Raw genomic sequence first — 18,791 nt, forward strand, 5'->3', positions numbered from 1 at the left:
GGGAGTGTGACGGCTCACTCAGAGCCTGCCATGTAATGCAGCTGCCCACTGCCCCTGTGGAGACAGGACGGCATCCCCAAGAGGCCTCAGGTGTCCCCAGGAGCCTCAGCAGCTCTGGAGGGACACCAGCTGCTGCCAGGCTCCTCACAGCACTGGCCTGTGGGGAGCCCTCTGCCTGGGCCTGCCCCTCACCCCACGCCACCTGCAGCTAACGTAATAGAAACTACCAACAGAGTGCGTGATCCACCCTGTACTTGCTAGAACTTTCTTCCAGTAAGTTCGAAACCGTCACACGTTATTGGACTACCCTAAAAATCTGAGATATGGAAAAAAAACGTTGCAAATAGGACAAACTTTCTTGGTGGGGTAAAATCTCAAGCATGCGGTGGAGCAATGAGGGTCAGTCAACGCACAGGCTGCAGCAGAACTCATCAGCTGGCAGGAAAGGGGGCCCTGCCCCCAGCTCACAGAGCCGGCTGGAGGCGTGGGGTTACAGTGACACACCTGCCATGTACCCCACTCTCCCAGAGGCATGCGAACGGCCCGAAGCATCCAGGTTCCGGCGCTCCCCTCCGGGCCGTGTCCTGCAGCGCCCCCCACACCTGCTGCAGTTGATGGTCACGTCCTCTGGCAGGATTCTCCTCTTCAGCATCCCCATCTTGGGGTGGTCACCGCGGCCCCGGAACAACCCGGGGGGCTCCGTCTTGAAATTGCCTATTTTTTCTCGGTGCCCATCTAGAGTACAGTAGCCAAACTCTTGCTGAAGCTTTTCTGCCTCTTCTTTTAACTTCTGAATTAACAAAATAGTACATAGACATTAGTGGTGAAGAGACAGAACAAACCTAAATGCCATGTGGTTACCCCAGGACTTGGTCCCACTTTTGGGGGGTTAGGCAGACTCGTCAAAGTCCCTTTGCTCTCCACAGGAGCCTGGGAGGGCCCAGCGAGGACAGCCTAGAGCGCAGAGCAGGGTACCCTGGTGCCACACCCTCACACCCACAGCCGTCCTGAATCCACTGTCATCACTGAGGGTAAATATTTATCCCACTGTTTCCCACAGCGGGCTTATTGTCACCCGTGCTCTGGGAACACTGAAGTACTTCTTAAACCGATTTAGAGACACATAACTCGAAAGCGATAGAACAGAATGATTGAGGCCCCTGAACTCCATCTTCTCAGGGGACCCTCGTCTAGAAGAACCCCATAGGAAACAGCTTTATGAGATAATGCGGTCGTTTATTCAGCCTGCACGTGAGGCCACGTGCACACCAGCAACCCCGCGCCCTAAGGCCCCAGGAGCCTGACTGGGCCTGGAGCGGCTGCTCGGGGCCCACGCAGTCTGACCTGTTTCTCCTCCCTGGACAGGGCTTTCCGGGCTGCAGTCTTGTCCACAAAGTATCTGTGGATCTCTGTGAAGTCACACTTGTCCAGGTGCTTGATGATTTTCCTCTCTTCTGCTGTCATTTCCTGCACCAAAACCACAGATGTACACACTTTCATCACCTAAAGCAGGCATGTTCATGATTGGAATGCCGACATCACTCACGTGGGTGTCAGGGACCCTTTCCCAACCTCCCCCCCCAGCTAGGGGCCCATTCCACAGGGACAGTCGTGACATCCCAGGAGGAGGAGGAACGGACTCTGGGCAGACAGCGCCAAGGCCACCCCACTGAACTAACAGCCTCCACAGCCATCCCACCAAGAGCGGCTTTTCAGGCAAGAGGGCAGGTGGTGAGCCAAGGTCCTGAGCTTCCTCCTGGTGGCTTTCTGAGCTGGCCCACGTGGCCTCCTCTGAAGAACAGCCCCCACCCAGGCTGCATGTGGACTGTGGACACGTGGACAGGACTGACGGCGTCCCTCACTCACTATTCAGGTCCTGCCCACTTTGCACCACTGTTACACAGATGTATTGCAGACCTGCATCTGTGCACCTCTGCCTTCATCGCTGTCAGTGACTGAAAGAAGCACTGACAGAAGAACAAAGCTAGACAACCAGCACAACCAGACTCAAGCCTTCCCCCAGAGCTGCAGGCACGAGGGCAGTGTGGTGCTGGCATCGAGGCCGAGGAGCAGAGTCCAGACAGACCCAGGTGTGGACGGACAGGAAAGCAGGGCCTTCAACAAGCGGTGCGGGACCGTAAGACACCACATGCAGAGAAGGCGCTCCGGGCTGCACCTCACAGCAACCCAAATCAGCTCAGGTGTTGACCTAAGTGCACACAAACCTACAATAAAAACTGAAACTTTAAAACTTCAAGAAAACAGCTCAGAAAAACCTCTGCGGTCTCAGGTTAAGGCAAAGGTTCCTCGACATGACACCAAAACACAATTTACTACAAAAAAGAATACATGAGACTTCCCAACATTTAAAACTCCTGACCTTCAAAAGACACTGTTAAGAAAATGAAAACATAAGCCACAGACTGGAAGAAAATATTCACAAATCATATCTTTGATCAAACACTGCTAAACTGAACTGACCAATGAAACTTTTCTCTTCATCCAAAGAGAGAAGGTGAGACGGCCACAGACTGCGGGACAAGATTCACACTCCATGCATCTGACAGAGAACCTGCATCCAGAAGACATCACGAAAAACTCCTACAGACCAGTAAGGAATATGCCAGCAACTCAATTTTTTAATGAACATAAGTTCACAAAAGGAAATGGGAAAATAAGCACACAAGAAGATGCCCCCATCTCTGGTCATTAGGGAAAAGCAAGGTCAAGCCACAGTGAGACCACCGCGCTCCCCAGCCTGGTTGACACCGCAGGCCCTCTGCAACCCCGCACACATGCTGAGAATGCACGTGGACAGGCGCGGGGGAACACTGCATGGCGCTTTCCAGTACAGCCAGACACAGACAGCCTGTGACCCAGCCTCCCACCCTTGGTCCCTGCGAAGAGGTCAGTGCTCGAGTCCACACAACGACCTGGGCCAGAATGTCCTTGGCAGCTTCCCTTGTGACAACCAAAACCCAGAAAGGACCCAGATGCCCGACGATGGAGAAATGGACACGTGGTGTGTGTGCCCACAGTGGAGCATGCCAGCAACAGCCAGCACCCTGGGATGGACTGCGCTGGTGTCACGCTGAAAGAGGTCCTGGGAAGGGCCTTGGAGCGTTCTGCCATTCTCTGTGTGGAGTCCCAAGGGTGCATGCACATGGGAAACTCGATTGAGCTGTTTGCCAAGATTAGTGCAGACTCATGCCTAACTCAATTTTCTAAAATAAGAAAACAGCCTTAACATAGCACCTTATCTTCAAAGAACTTCCTGCCAAATGTTTGTTTCCTGAGGGCCAGAAGGTGCCACTGCTGGCCTCCTGCCATCTCTCCTTCTGAGAGCCATCCCTGTCCTTGCAGCTGTACCTGGGGCAAGGTCAAGACAAATCTGGCTCGCTCCCTCTGCCTGCCTCTCCAGCGGCTCCTGAGAGAGGAGAGGCCGGGCAGGGCAATGTCGACAGAGCACTAGGCCATCTGAGAAAAGAGGGTGGCCAGCAAGAGCTCAGTCAGGCCACAAGAGGCAGCAGCTGACGGCACCTGGCCCTGGTGTGGGGTCCAGGACAGCTGTCGCGCTGCCCACAGCACGTACCTTCCGCCAGTCACTGAAGAAATTATTTTGGAAAACTTCTTTTGTTGTATATTCATGATCCAACATTTTCCCATAAAACGTGGCAACCTCCTCGGCTGCTAAGCTCAACTTCACGGGCTTTCCTGGGGACATGAGAAGATGTGCTGATGTAGGAGCCACCCTGCCCCACGCCCAGCCTGCATAACTCTGCTCTTTTAAATCACACTGTATTACATATTGAACCAAGAGCAAGGCATTCTAGTTTTTTAAAGCTCAGAAGCACATTCTAAATTTAAAAAGATTGGTGCCCCTGTGTCTGGGTGGCCACTGTAAGCATCCTCGAGTAGGTGCTGGAGCTTTGCGTTCTGTGGCCACCATTATTCACATTCTTCCTGCTGTAACATTTTATTTTGCTACCACACTTACATGGAAACTTATGGTTCAAGAACAATTTTAAAGATTTCATTTTTCCTTTTTCTCCCCAAAGCCCCTCGGTACATAGTTGTATATTTTAGTTGTGGGTCCTTCTAGTCGTGGCATGTGGGACACCGCCTCAGTGTGGCCTGATGAGTGGTGCCATGTCCGCGCCCAGGATCCAAACCGGCGAAACCCTGGGCCACCACAGCGGAGCGCGCGAACTTAACCACTCGGCCAGGGGGCTGGCCCCCTGCGATTTTAAAACACACAAATTTCCACATAATTATAAGCAAAATAAAAGTTAGTCTTCAAAGTAGAAAACATGAATAACTGTAGGTGTTGTGACCTTTTACACATCTTCACCTCTTTGCCCAACTATTTTCTACATTTTATTCTAAAATCAGCAGGGATTAAAGAGGCGTGCCAACGACGAACAGGCGGTTAAGCAGCGGGAACGTAACTGTGGGGGTGGGGTATTCATCATGAAGCTCCTCCAACTTTTCTGTATGTCTGAAAATTTTCATAACAATATGTTGGAAAACTACATATGCATTAGTTTGGTAATAAGGAAAAAGGCATTCATGATAAAACAGCAAAGTTCCTCCCCAAACTAGCTTCTCAGGAGGACGGAGGACACTATGAGCAGCCACGGCCCAAGGGGCTCGGCTCCCCGTCCTCTGACCTGCAAACACGCCTTCTCTCCGGGGCTGGGCTGGCGCAGGCCAGCCTTGGCTCCCACTTCCTTCCCATCTGGTGGAGGCAGGCTCTCCATGGAGCAGGAGAGGCAGAGGGGCAGCAGGCCGCGGCAAAGGGCTGCTCCAGGCACAGAGCTGGTGCAGCGAGGCCCTTGGGTTGCCTGCCGCAGCGCTGTTCCCACCAGGTGCCCACGCAGCAGTGACAGCACAGCCTGTCATGGAATTTACAGTCAAGCTCAGAGAAACAGATTCTAAGCCAAAAAGTACATCAACCAAGTTGCAGTAAGCAAGGAAAAAATGTGGCTGAGTCCTGGCTGAGCATCTACTGAGGACATGCCTGTGAGCGTGACTGGGCAGGAGCCCACGGGAGGTCACACGATTCTCCAGGTGCTAAGTGCTCCCAGAGCCCCAGCCATAGAGGGAGGCCTCCCTGCATGGCCGCCTTGCAGGAGGGGGACTTGCCAGCAGTCAGGGCGAGCCTGGAGGGGGCTGCACAGGAAGCAGAGGAGCGGCGTGGCCAGGTTGGCCCACGCACAGACAGGGCGACTGCAGGTATCATGGGGGCTTGTGTGTGCGTATACATGCATGGGTGTATGCGCCTGCACATGGGTGCCTGCATGGGGGCACACCTACGTGTGTGTGCGCACAGGCACGCATTTGCACATGAGTGCATGTGCCCATGTGCACACAGGTGCTGCCGAGGGCCTGGTCTGACCCAGGAGAGGAGGTCTGTCTTCAGGACTGCTCTAGCAGAGACGCAGAAAGTGGGCTGAAACAGGTAAAACCAGCAGCACAGGACCAGGCAAGAGCTCCTGCCACAGTGAGATGGCGAGCACGAGGGCCAAGGCAGCGGTGGAGAAAAGGGCCCACTGACCCCAAGCCCTCGGGAGGAGTCGGACAAGTCCCACATTCTGACCCCCAGGGTGGCTCAGCGCTCACAGCCCTGCAGTACCCAGCCCAGTTTCTCATGAAGGAGCAGAAACTGGGACCCTGCGAGCAGCACAGTCCAAACAGCCAGGACGCAGAAACCTGGCCACGCCCAGAGGGCCAGTCTAGGACACAGCCCACACCAGCCTGGGGCACAGCAGGAAGGCAGGTGACAGAACTGGGGGACAGCGCACACCCCACCACACTTGGCCCACCGTGCGCCCAACGTGTGTCCCCTCCAACTGCCAACTACCTGTACACACCAGCGGTCTCTGAGAGGGTGCCAGGCTGCAGGTGCCCGAGAGAGCGAGGGAGGCTCTGAATCCCAGACCCAGCAGTGGCCTCTCCTGGAGCCTAAGCAAAGGTCCAGCGCGTCTCCCAGGGGCCGACCGTCTGACCGACGAGGAGTGCTGCCAGCACGGGGCGGCCCAACGCCAACTCCATAACCCTCCCCCAGGGGATGCAGGCGGAGCGCCAGCAGGCGGAGCAGCACAGGCCAGAGGCAGCTCTCTGTCTGCTCCAGGTCACCGGACACCACACTGCCTTCGCCCGCAGGCGCATGCGCTCCCCTCAGGTCACTGGGGCGGGTCCTCACCGTCATAGTAGAAGTGAACTCCATCAGGAAGGGGCTCGTATGAGGGAGCGAAGTACGGGCCTTTGTGCTCCAGCTGTTTCCATTTCACTCCATCTTGGCTCTTCTCCTCTTCCCACCTGGAGGACAAGATGGTCTGCTTTTCCTCACACTGCACCTGCACCACGTGCCAGCCAGGGTCAAGCCTTTTCTGTGTGTCCCTCACGGACTCCCCTCTGTGACTCCACACAGGCGGGCGCTGTGGCCTCTACCACACAGCTGAGCAGGCAGGCAGGCAGGCAGCTAGGGGCGACCTCAGACCATAGTCCTAGTCCAGTGACCACACCTCCCTCTCCACCCAGCTCAGATGTGCACGAAGTGGCCAGTCAGCACAGGTGCATGAGCCCAGCTGTGGGGAAAGGGCAGGGGGACTCCTCCAAGGGCCGTACCCAGCTCGGTCCCCTGAAGGCCAGCCCAGAGTCCCCCGGACCATCTCTGGAGGCCCCTCCTGGAGCCATGATGGTTTGCGCTTGCAACCATTTCCTCTGCTAAATCAAGGCCCCGCTCGGTGCTGAAGAGCCCTGCCTTGGAGGCGCTGGGTGGAGGGGGAGGAGAGGGGCTGCCTGGACCACAGGGGAGCCGAGTCCCAGCCCACAGAGGAGAGGGACAGAGCAGATGTCCAAGCAGAGAGGCGGCCCAGGGGTGCAAGCCTCAGGGACTCTAGGGAGAAGTCTGCTGTTGGCTGTGGGGACAACTTGTATGGCCTGACACAACCCCATGAAACTGGATGGACATGACCTCTGAGGCTCCCTGCCAAGGTCCCAGCTGCAATCAGTCCCCAGATCTTCCTGAGACAGTGTGCTGTCTGCAGACAAGAGCCAGCCCCGGAGGCAGACAGACAAGGCCCCATATGGCACCACACCAGGGCCAGACTCCACATGAAATCATCACCTATGCCCCAGGGACCGAGGGTCTGCTCTGGGCCAGCACCACACCAGGCCCCAGGGACACAGATGACCAACAAGCCCCTTCCCAAAGAACCTTAGAGAGGAAATCAGATGAATTCAGACAGACACACCTTGGCTAAGATGAAAGGGCAATGGGGTGGGGGTAGATGGGGGTGGGTGGGGGTGGGTGGGCAACCCTCTGCCAGCTCAGGTGCAGCTCTATGAAGAGAGCTGGGAGAAAAGCAACTCCCAGCATAAGGAACAGCAGGTGCAAAGGCCCCACATGGCAAGAGCTCAGCCTGACTGGCAGCACCAGTATGGTGAGCAGTGAAGGAGGAGGGCAGAGCAGGAAAAGCACTCCCGTGTGGCAGGGCACAGCCTTCCAGACAGGCGGACACTGCTCTCGGCACTAGCCAAGAAGGCAGGTAACCTGCTCAGCTCGGACACCCGGGCACGGGGAGACCCACGCTTAGCCCTGAGCACAGGCAGCCCATAGATTCAGCTACGAGCAGCAGGAAGTCTCCGAAGGGTTGGAGACGGAAAGGGACATGGGAAGACACATCTGTGAGAGGGTCCTGCTGGCTGTTTCTGCAAGGAGAGATCAGGCAGGAGAGCAGGGCAGAGGGGCTGCATCTGGGTGGAGCCTGTAACCTGAGAAGTTGAGGGTTTAAGAACACTCTGGAGTAGAATCCAGAGGCTCTGGTGATCGAGTGCATGTAGGTGGTGAGGGATAACAGAGGGGAGCCCCCTGAGGCCCTTCCTGGGGTTGGGGAGGGGGGTAAGGGAGCAGAAGAGCCTGTTGAATTCTGGGAGGTCACCCGCCACACGAGATGGCACCACTGTCTCAAGGCTGTTGGATCCTTACCCCACCACCCTGTTCCAGCGCATCTAGGGTGGCGCTGATGGTGCACTCTAAGCGCCGCTAAGGATGTAAACTAAGATAATGCTGTCTTATCAAATCAATGGAAGATGCATCCATTTTCAGATACCAAAAACCTGTGTGCACCTTGAGAGTGCCAGGCAGTAAGGGGGCTGAGCATTCAGCACGTACTAGGCACCATGCTGAATCCTTCCCAAAACCTCCACTTCAGACAAGCATCCTGAGGTCAAGGTCTGTGAGTGGGATCTTTGCTCATGTCCTGCCCTTGCCACTCACTGGAGCACTGCACACCTCAGTGACATTCTTCTGTCCCTCCACAGACTCCGGGACCAAGCACTGCCACAAGAAGCAAGCTCATTCTGAAAGGGAGATCTCCCTCCAACCTATTTACCCAATCTTGTGCAGCTGCAATTCAGCAGCTCTTTCTGGAACGCATCTGCAGAGGGAGGTGCGCCAGCTGTGCAGGCCCACTGTCTTCCCAGGGCCCCTCCTCCCCTCCCCAGGCTCCTTCGGCCCATCGTGCTTGTGCTGGCCTTCCTCCTCAGCAGAGCCTGAGCTCCCAGAGGCGCACAGGGCCTTCCTGCTGTGTGGCCTTGGGCGTGTTTTGGCTCCTTGGCCGTAAAACGGATGAACTGATAGTACTCAGGCCACACCCAGGCAGGGCTGACCAGACCACTGTGAGTCACTCAGGCACAAACGCACTAAGTTTGCAACATGGGAACTCTGATGCCTGGCAGGTGGCAACCCCCCCCAACTTCTTGGAAAAGCGGCATCTCACGTAGAGGGGAACCCACGTCATGCCCGCTATTTAACCCCTGACCCCTGTACACACCTGCAGGACCTCTGCCCCATGTGCCCCAGGGCGGAGCTTGGGAGCACTGGCGCAGAAACAAGCCTTAGCAGGGAACACAATGGCCACTAAGGGGGGACTGGACACATGGTATGTGCCCACGAAGGAATGAACGAAGCCCAGCTTCTGGAAACACGGAGGAACTGAGAAGCCAGCGTGGGATGAAAGAGCCAGCGTCAGACCAGACAGGAAATCCAAAACCAAACACTACAGCGCTTAGGCCACGTGCAGCTACATAAGCAACGAATCTCAACAAACCGAAAAAAAGAACCAATAGGGGAAGAAACTCCCAAATGGGGCACCCTCCCGGGATGGGAGGAGCGGTGAGAAGGGGCGGGGCCTGCACCTCCGGGGACAGGACGTCCAAGGGTGGAGTCAAGAAACAGCACGTGCTGCCTCTGTGCTCTCGAATTACATTTAGGGAAACTCAAGAGCAAGGCCAGCCGCAGGGCCTGTGCTCCCCTGAGGGTGCTCTGCCTCTGGCCCAGAGGAGCGGTCAGGGAGGACCCGGTGTGGCCGCCCTGACTCCCCTGCCTGGTGTCCTCGGCCGCCTTACCTGGCTCTGCTGCCCGGCACTCCCACCCTCCGGCCCTCTGCGCAGCGCGGGGATGCGGGGCGTTCCTGCGCAGCCTGCTCCTTGCCCTCCCCAGGAGCAGGAACCGCAGGAGCTCGCCGACCCCGGCCCCCGCGCGTGCTCCGTGGACGTGGCCTGGTGAGTGCGCCCACCTGGGCTCTTCCGCCAGCGCTGGGAGGGACATCTCCCAGGCACAGGCAGCTGCACTGGCAGGGCCACTCCGGCCGCTGTCCCCTCATCCCTGTTTCCCTGTGCACTTGGTCCAGCCTCCTGACGCACTGGCCCTGAATCCAAGTCCAGTCTCGCCCCCTTTCGTCCCCACGTCCCAGCCCAGAGGTGCTGGGATGCTCACCCGGGCCACACGATGAGCCTGAGGCTCCCACGAAGGCAGCGCTGGGAGAGGCCCAGGGCCGCACACAGTAGGCACTGCATAAACACCTAGGAGCACATTTTCAGCGCTGGAACGCCACATTCCCTGCCCCACAGAGGTCCTAAGGGCACCTGGCCCTCCATAAACATACGCTCGCCCTGTACACCACCCTAGACACGGGAGAGGGATGCCTCCACGCTGTCAGAGGGCCCTACTGTGCCACAGACAAGTGAAGCTGTGTGAGGACACAATGGACAAAATGCCAGCACAGCCAGAACACAGACACACCTTCCATCCAGGCCCAAGTGGCCTCCCAGAGAAGGTGCCTCTTGACAACTCTCCCTACAAGTCCTGTAACACAATCCTGGCTGACCAGCCTCTCACCCCTCACCCCTGCACGTGCTGAAACCTCCCTCCACGCACTCACTGTCCCTGGGCTTGACCCCCCCCTTCCCCCTGGGCAGCGCGGCCAAGCTATAAGCCCTACAGAGCAAATCCTGGTCAGGAGATGGACACGGCGCTCACCTGGGGCCCGGAGCCAGCCCGCCACACAGCCCCACCACTTGTCCACCTCGGGCAGGTGTCCGACTCTCCTGCATCTCGGTCTCTGTAAAATAGGGCTTAGGGACTGCAGGAAGCAGATGAGGGTAGGTGGCAGTGTCCACACCTAGTGCACACGGCAGGCCCAGGCATACGCGCTGTGATCACCTAGGGGATATTTAACAGAGACAAGCTCGCCCGTGCACCCTCGGTAACCCTCACTACTGCCACCAGTTCTTCAGTTCCCACTCCCACCTCGTGGCTGGAAGCACTGGCACAGAGCTGCATGGCCGCAACGGCTGGATCTCAGCACCCAGACACATTAGGACGGCAGCAGCAAGGCATCTGACAGACCACCTTACACCAGGTGTGTTTAGAGGTTTGCATATATTCTCTCTTATAATCCTTCTAAAACCAGGAAGGAAATTCCACACATGCCCACCACTCCTGCAACAGAATCCTGCGGCCATTTTGCTTTCAAATTCAGACCACTCAGGCTTTGTAAATGGGGACGTGGCAGGACAAAAACCCTAAGATCTACCAACAGATGAAGAAAAAGCACCTGACAAAATCCAACAGGTTTTCATGATAAAAACAGAAAACACACTCAACAAACTAGGAGTAGAAAGGAACTTCCTCAACCCGAGAAAAAGCAGCTACAAAACCTGCAGCCACGTCATACCCAAAGGTGAAAGACCACACCCTTCCCCAGGACCAGAACCAGACAATGGCGGGTCTGCTCTCACCACTGCCGTTCCACACAGTCCTGGGGGTTCCAAACAGAGCACAGAGGCACGAAAGAGAAACAGAAGGCGCCCGAGTCGGACATGAAAAGTAAGCTGCCTCTACTTGCAGACAGCAGGACACTGTAGACAGAAAACCCAAAAGACTCCACAAGAAAATTACTGAATCTAATAAATGACTTCAACAATGTTGCAGGGCATAAGATCAACATCCAAAAATTAGCTTTGTTTCTTTACACCTGCAACGAGAAACCTGAGAAGAAAATTAAGAAATGACTCCATTTATAATAGCACCAAAAAAATAAAATAGCTAGAAATAAATTCAACTAAGGAGGTCAAAGACTTGTATGCTGAAAACTATAGAACATTGCAGAAAGAAATTAAAGATGATCTAAATAAACAGAAAGTTGTCCCATGTTCATGGATTGGAAGACGTCTTTTTGCTACAATGACAACATTCCCCAAAGTGATCAACAGGCACAACTCAGTGCCCACCAAAATTCCAGCTGGCTTCTCTGCAGAAATTGACAACCCAATCCTAAAACTTATAGGAAAATATGAGGGATCCACAAAACCAGAAACAATCTTGAAAAAGAACTAAGTTAGCAGACTCACACATTCAGATTTCAAAACTTATTATAAAGTTTCAGGAATCAGGACAGTGTGGTGTTGGCATAAGGACACACAGGTAAATCAATGGAGCAGAACCAAGAGTTCAGAAATAAACCCATACATCCATGGTCAACTGATTTTCCACAAGGGTGCCAAGACCACTCAATAGGAAAAAAACAGCCTTTTCAACAAACGGTGCTGGACCATCCACGGGCGAAGAATGCAGTTGGGTACCACATGCGAAAGTCAAATCAACATGGATCAAACACCTGAAACTAAAACCATAAAACTCTCAGGAAAAAACATAGGTGTAAACCTTCATGACCCTGGATTAAATAAAGGTTGTTTTAAATGATATCAAAACTACAAGCGACCAAAGACAAAACAGCTAAATTGGAACGAGCAAAGGATCTAAACTGACATTTCTCCGAAGACGACATACAAATGGCCAATGAGCATGTGAAAAGACGCTCACATCACTAGCCATCAGGAAGACGCAAATGACCCCACAATGAGAGCCCCCCTCAGAACCCTTCACGTGTGTCCTCATACTTAACAGCAACTCCACGCAGCAGGTACGCACAACACCATTTCATATACAAGAGAAACAAGGCTCAGAAAGTTTAAGTAACTTCCCCAGAATCAAACAGCTGCTGAATGTGGGAGCAGATACCAAGAAAGACCTTTCTGACCCCGAAGCCACAGACCCACTTGTGGTCTCCTCCACAGGGTATGAGGCAGCGCTGTCCAGCAGAAATGGGACACGAGCCACACAGGGATTTTAAATCGTCTAGAAGCCCTATTTCCAAAAGAAAAGGTGAATTTAACTTTAGTAATACACAGCAGTTCAACCATTATATCCAAAATATTGTCATTTCAATGCATAATCAATGTGAAAAATTAATGAGTTACTTTACATTCTCTTTTTCAAACTAAGTCTTTGAAATCAGTGTGCACTTCACACCCACACCACATCACAACTGGAACCAGCCAGATCTCAGGCCCTCGTTGCCACAAGTGGCTGGTGGTGGCCAGCTGCCATATGGGATGGCACAGGTGTGATGGTTAATTAAGGTAACGGGGTCCAAAGTCTGCTCCTCTGCTTAGCAGCTGTGTGACCATGGGCAAGTTACTTAACTTCTCTGTACCTTGGCTTTCTCATGTGAAAAATGGAGAGAACAGTAGTGACCTCATCAAGGACTGGGCAAAAGCAACGCAGACGCAGAGCGAGAGCTTCATGGAGGCCGCTCACTGGTACCCGGGAAAACCTCCATTTCCGAAGCTGCCGCTGCACTAGGGCATCCTGGAGTTACCCATCACACCTCCCCTGCAGGCCCCTGAGGGTGCCCGGGCTGGCCCTGAGGGTACACACCCCTTCCCACTGGCGCCCACAACCTGAGAGCTGCCAGGAGGTCCCTGGCCTTGAGGGGAGGGGACAGGACAGGCGGGACGTACCATCTCCACTGGCCTGCTTCCTCCTTCTCCTGCCCTTTCGGGGCCTCCGCGTCCCTCTTCTTTTCTCGCCCTCTGCATGTCCGCACGCCAACCAGCTGCTCCTGCTCTTGCGGCAGCTCCTTGCCTCCACCCTGCTTCATGCTGCCCTGCTTCTTTTTCTCTTTCAGCTTCTTCTCTTCTCGAGTCTTCCTTGGGAAGCCTCCCAGCCCGGGGGCAGTGGCGGGGACCACCTCCTGGCCGGCTGCTTCCTCCCCCGCAGGGCCGCACCCGTGGGCACGCTTCATGCTCCCCTCCTCCGTGAGCTTGGCTCTCTGTGGCCCCTGGTCTCCCCGTCTCTGATCCTTTGCTCCCCGGGCCCCCACCCCACCTGCAGTCTCCATCTTCCTTCTCCTGTCTATTCTGGGACGCTCCACCTGTGACTTGGACTTGTGACCAGGCGCCTCCCCTCCTGCCTGGGTGTCCCCACCCAATCCTTCACGGGCCCCTTCCATGGCTCTGTTGGCCCCCGTGTCTTCCCCCTCCTCATCTGTCTGTCTCCTCCCCAGCAACCCTTCCGCTGTTGCCTTCCCTAGTTCTCTGTCCTCAGCCTGTGTTCCTTCTTTGGGGCTCCCCGCTCCTGTCTCCTTGTCCCCACTTTGCTCCCCCTTCCCTCTGGCTGCTGGCCTGCCCCCCGCTCCCTCAGGGCCCCCCTTCCTGTGGCTGGCATCCCTGTGGTCTTTCTCCAGCCTCGATGCTTTTGAACACCTCCCAGCACGTTTCTCCTCAAGCCCTTTCAGCCTCTTCTCTTCCCACGTTTTTTCTTTAGTTTTCTTCTGTTTGCTTTTCATTTTCACTGGGCCCCCTTCCTGGTTAGCGTCTCCTTGCTCGCTGTCTCCCTCTCCGAGGGTGCTGCGTGGCAGGGCCTTAATGCCTTCCTTCCTGCCCAGCACAGCCTGCAGGGGCCCGTCCCCAGAGACCATCTCACATCCACCAAGGGCCAGCTCCATTCTGTCTTCAGGGCCTCCTCGTGACCTCGGAACCTTGCCCAGAACAGAGAGAACACGTCATGAGCGGGCCCCGGGCAGCGCCCGCCCCAGGTCAGAGAGGAGGTGGGAGGCCCACGACGAGGCAGGCTGGCCACCACTCGGAGCTCACAGGGAGGGAAAAGGGACCAGAGAGCACACACAACCCTGCAGGACGGCTTCCCAAGACACTGCACACGCCCTGCCACTGCCCACAGGGACAGCCCTCAGGGGGCCTCCAGAGCGAGGCCATGGGTTTCTAAGCGCCTCCGACTGAGCTTTGGAAAACAGCTTTGGTGTCTCAGCCCTTGTCAGGAGTGGAAAGAGGGCAGCACGTGGCAGGCTTGGGGCTCCTCCCGCTCCAGGGCAGGCACAGGCCACGCCACTGTCTTCCACCCCACCCAGGCTCACCCGCCCCCAGGTACAAACACCATCAAGTGTGGGCACAGGGAGGAAGAACTATTCCAAGGCCACTGCCCCCATCGAGGCTCTACCAACTTATCTCACAATAAATTCCTATTAGAAAGTTAGACATTAAGTTCATTCACTGTCTTCTTATGTTTGCAAGAATAAACATCCTGCCAGGCACGAGTGCCTATAAATCACTGACAGCGGTCCTGAGAACCACACTTTAGGATGCTCACTTGGCTTTTTTTCTTGGATGGCTTTTCATGGTTATTTGTCTTCACTGGCTTGGTGGTCTGTGCAGATCTGGAATACAAATTTATACATAAATATGTAAAGCTGCTGCTCACTTAGAAAGCCTGCCATTTTAAAAATGGGGAAAAGATTCAGAACAATCCTGTAGAAGTCTCTAATCTCTTTAACGAACTTTTTTTTAAAGATTGGCACCTGAGCTAACAACTGTTTCCAATCTTCTTTTTTTTTTCCCCCCTGCTTTTTTCTCCCTAAATCCCCCCAGTACACAGCTGTATATTTTAGTTGTGGGTCCTTCTAGTTGTGGCATGTGGGATGCTGCCTCATTGTGGCCTGATGAGTGGTGCCATGTCTGTGCTCAGGATTCGAACCCTGGGCCACCGAAGCAGAGCGCATGAGCTTAACCACTCGGCCACGGGGCCAGCCCCAAACTTTTTTCTTTTTAAAACAGGCTTTGGTAAATATGACAGTTAATCCATGAGCAGGGGAGTGAACGAGCCCGACTCCAGGTGGCGGAAGCTGCGAAAGCATCTCTGGCCGTCTCCTGCCTACAAGAGCCTGCCTGGGGCCACAGGGAGAAGGGACTGCAGGGCCAGCTCCCTGTCACCCAGTAGGTCCACCCCTCCCCCCATCAATACCACAACTGTCTTAGAATCATCCATCTGGAAAAACAGTCCTTCAGAAAACACATTTAGAAACAAAACCCAAACTAAACGGAGAGACCCCTCCAAAACCTGTAGGGCAACAGGGCCCTGCCGGGGGACCCAGGCACAAGGTAATGGTGGCCAGGCACGCCCACTCACTGGCTGACAGATCACCTACAAACAGTTCCCTTTGCACGCCCTAGGATGGCTACAGCAAAAAGAGAGAAAATAACAAGTGTTGGCAAGGATGTGAAGAAACTGAATTCTCTGTACGTTGCTAGTAGGAATACAAAATGGTGGAGCCATTTGGAAAACAGTCTGGCAGTTTCTCAACAAAGCAAATATAGATTTGCCATTAAGACCCAGCAATTCCACTCCTAGATATTCAAACAAATACTTGTGCGTGAACGTTCACAACTTTACAGTATTGTAAATATGCAGAAATATTTACAAGAGTCGAAAGGTGGAAATAACCCAAAATGTCCATCAACAGATGAATGGATAAGCAAAAAGTGGCCTATGCCTACAATAGACTATTTTCAGCCATAAAAGGAATGAAGTACTGATGCACACTATGACGGGGATGAATCTTAAAAACATGCTAAGTGAAAGAAGCCAGACATAAAAGGACAAATACTCTATGATTCACTTATATGAACTATCCAGAATAGGCAAATCCATAGGAATTGAAAACAGATTAGTGGTTGTCAGGGGCTGGGGGAAGAGGGAAATAAGGGGTATGGAGTTTCCTTTCAGGATGATGAAAAAGTTCTAGAATTGTTAGATAGTGGTGATGGTTGCACACGTTTGTGAATGCACTTATTATCACTGAATTATACACTTTAAAATGGTTAAGATAATGAATTCTATATTATATAGATTTTATCACAATAAAAATAACACAAAAAGAATGTTTTCATAACTTTCTGAAATTTTCCATGAGAGAAGGAGAGTTGGAACAGAACGTCAAGCACAGAGAGAAGTCCTGCCTCTGTCCTGAGCACGGAGGCTGCAACTGTCGGCCCATGAGCTAAATCTGGGCCACACACATTTCTGTTTGGCCGGCCAAGCACTTTTGTAAAATTGCACCAACGTTTAACACTTGTGATATTTCAACATAAAAATTCCAATTTCTGCAACCTGAACAAAGCAGCGACGTGGACAGTGTGAGCCTACATAGAAGTCAACACACAGTGCATGGCACCGCAGAGAGGGAGATGGTGGGGCCTGTTGAAGCAGCAGGCGGCGGGCGCAAAGGATGGCCTGCCTCCTCCTGGGGGAGCAGATTATAGGAACTTACTAGTAAGCAGGATTTGAGGTGACTCAGAGCAAACACCAAATTAAACAACTCCTGTGTTCCAAGGCCAGGAGCTTCGCTCAAAAATGGAAATACTATTGAAAACAACATAGCTCCAACTCCCTGATTCTAATGCAGATTCCATTCACCCTAACCCAACAGACAGATCCTTGCATCGAGCCAGGGATCCGTCTGCAGCATCAGAGTTTTCAAAAGCAAATCCTACTACAGTTTTTTCCATTCAGCTTTTTCTTTGTTCTGCTGGACAAAGGAAGCTTTTTACACTATCATCTGATACAAGAAAGTGGTAGAAAACAGAGAGGAGAGGTCAAGAAGGGTCAGCGACAACTGTCAGCCCAACGCCGTTTAAACTGTTTTGGTGCTATCCTTTGAAAAAGCTGTCGGTACACTGATTGTTACTAAGTTTACAATTAGTTCTGACAAGATCATTTATTTACAAGAAAAACCAACCAAAAAAAGGACCCACGGCAGCTGAGGGAGGGCTGGTGCTCAGGACATCACCCTCCATCTCTGGCTGTCACACGAACGTGCCAGAGATCGAGTCCCTCGCATCAGACAGCAGCTCACGTTCCCCACCATGCTACAGATCTACCGGATTCCTAACTTCCGTCTCAGTGAAAGCAAAGACGATAAAAACAGGGAGTGCAGGGCACAATTCCACTGCAAAGGCCAGAGTCTGAGGACAGAAGGTGATGTCACCCCCCCTCCCATGGAGATCGCCGCACCCCCTCACCATCCCCACTTCCCCCCCTCCACACAGGAAAGGGACACAGAACAAACCTTACCTGATGGTAACACTACCCTGGCCTGGATTTTCTTTCCAAACGGAGAATGTACTTTCTTCTTTCAAGCACTGCTACAAGCCACAAGATAAGAGAGTTTATTTACTGAGAGCACGTCCATGTCACGATAAATGGTTAGAACTGCTGTTAAAATGCTAAGGAGACTGCCCCAATGTGTTCTGCATGTGGCCCTTGAGAAGACCAAACATGAAGACTGAGTGTGAGCAGGTCCAGGCCACTCTGACACCCAGCCAGCGGCTGCCCATTCCTTACAACTCAGCAAGAGGGTGGCAGCAGCCGGGTCAAAGGCTTCTGAGAGGTAAGAAGCCAAACCCACGCCCCTCAGGACTGAGTCCAACCCCCACACACAACACAGAAAGCAGTGCACCTTCTGAAGTTGGAAATATATGTCCCTTACCATGAACACAAAGTACATGTTTTAAATTTTACCATTATGACATGAAAACTTAGAAAGACTTATGGGTAAAAAGAACACAAAGAATGCAACATATTGAAAACTGTGAGTTTAAAAGTGAAACATTAACAGTAAATAAAAGATTCAAACCTGGTCTTCCCCACATCTTCCCCGACTGGTTTGGTTTGGCTCCTTCACTTTCCGTTTCTTTGAGTTTTCTAGCTTCATCTGCTCGGTATTCTCTCTCTTCCTTTAATCAAAGAAATATTTTCATGTGACTCCCAAGGGAGGAAACGCAAAGCCAACACTGAAATGATGTCTTTGACGGGAAGAAACACAAACCTCACGGAAAGGCAATCAGATCACCGCCTCCCTCTCCGTCTCCAGTCTGATAACAGACTCCCTGCTGGACGCCACCTGGGCCGAGTCGGCGCACGGAGGCTATTCACAGCCCTCCTTCCACCAGTGTGGGGATGGGGCCAATCAGACTACGTTGTTGTAAGAGCTGAGCCAGCCCCTTAACAAAAATCACAACTCGCCCAGCAAAGGCCACTTCCTCTTCCCAAAAGCATTCCATTACCTCATGAGGGCAACCTTATCCTTCACCGAGAACTGCTTCAAATCGGACACCTCATCATCTCCCATCGCCTCTTCTTTATCTGTAACTGCGAATCCCCAACTGTAAGAAAACACATAGGGCTGTGACACATCACAGAGGACCCCAGGGCAAGGGGCAGGTCAGTTCTAAAGGAGGTGAGCCTGGACCCATGCGGCAGGGACATTCTACGGCCAGTCGCGCCTGCAGCTGGTGCTCCGGCCCGC

At 53.4% G+C, this 18,791-nt stretch overlaps 1 protein-coding gene across 9 annotated transcripts in view; it reads right to left on the reverse strand.

Moving 5' to 3' along the window:
• Positions 1–18,791, reverse strand: part of TOP1MT (DNA topoisomerase I mitochondrial) — a 35,667-nt gene that overhangs the window by 15,911 nt on the left and 965 nt on the right. For 2 of the 9 annotated variants that reach the window (XM_070221344.1, XM_070221342.1), the window contains exons 2-10: positions 18,550–18,648; positions 18,120–18,219; positions 17,558–17,625; positions 14,798–14,864; positions 13,153–14,171; positions 6,206–6,321; positions 3,593–3,714; positions 1,345–1,467; positions 603–790 (exon numbers count right to left, since the gene is read on the reverse strand). In XM_070221344.1, coding sequence (XP_070077445.1) covers positions 603–790; positions 1,345–1,467; positions 3,593–3,714; positions 6,206–6,321; positions 13,153–14,171; positions 14,798–14,864; positions 17,558–17,625; positions 18,120–18,219; positions 18,550–18,614 — 1,868 coding nt within the window. In that variant the 5' untranslated portion in view covers positions 18,615–18,648. The other 7 variants (XM_070221347.1, XM_070221345.1, XM_070221346.1 and 4 more) reach the window with 6 other exon arrangements.

Source organism: Equus caballus, chromosome 9 (assembly GCF_041296265.1).
Source record: "Equus caballus isolate H_3958 breed thoroughbred chromosome 9, TB-T2T, whole genome shotgun sequence".
NCBI classification, from domain to species: Eukaryota; Metazoa; Chordata; class Mammalia; order Perissodactyla; family Equidae; genus Equus; species Equus caballus.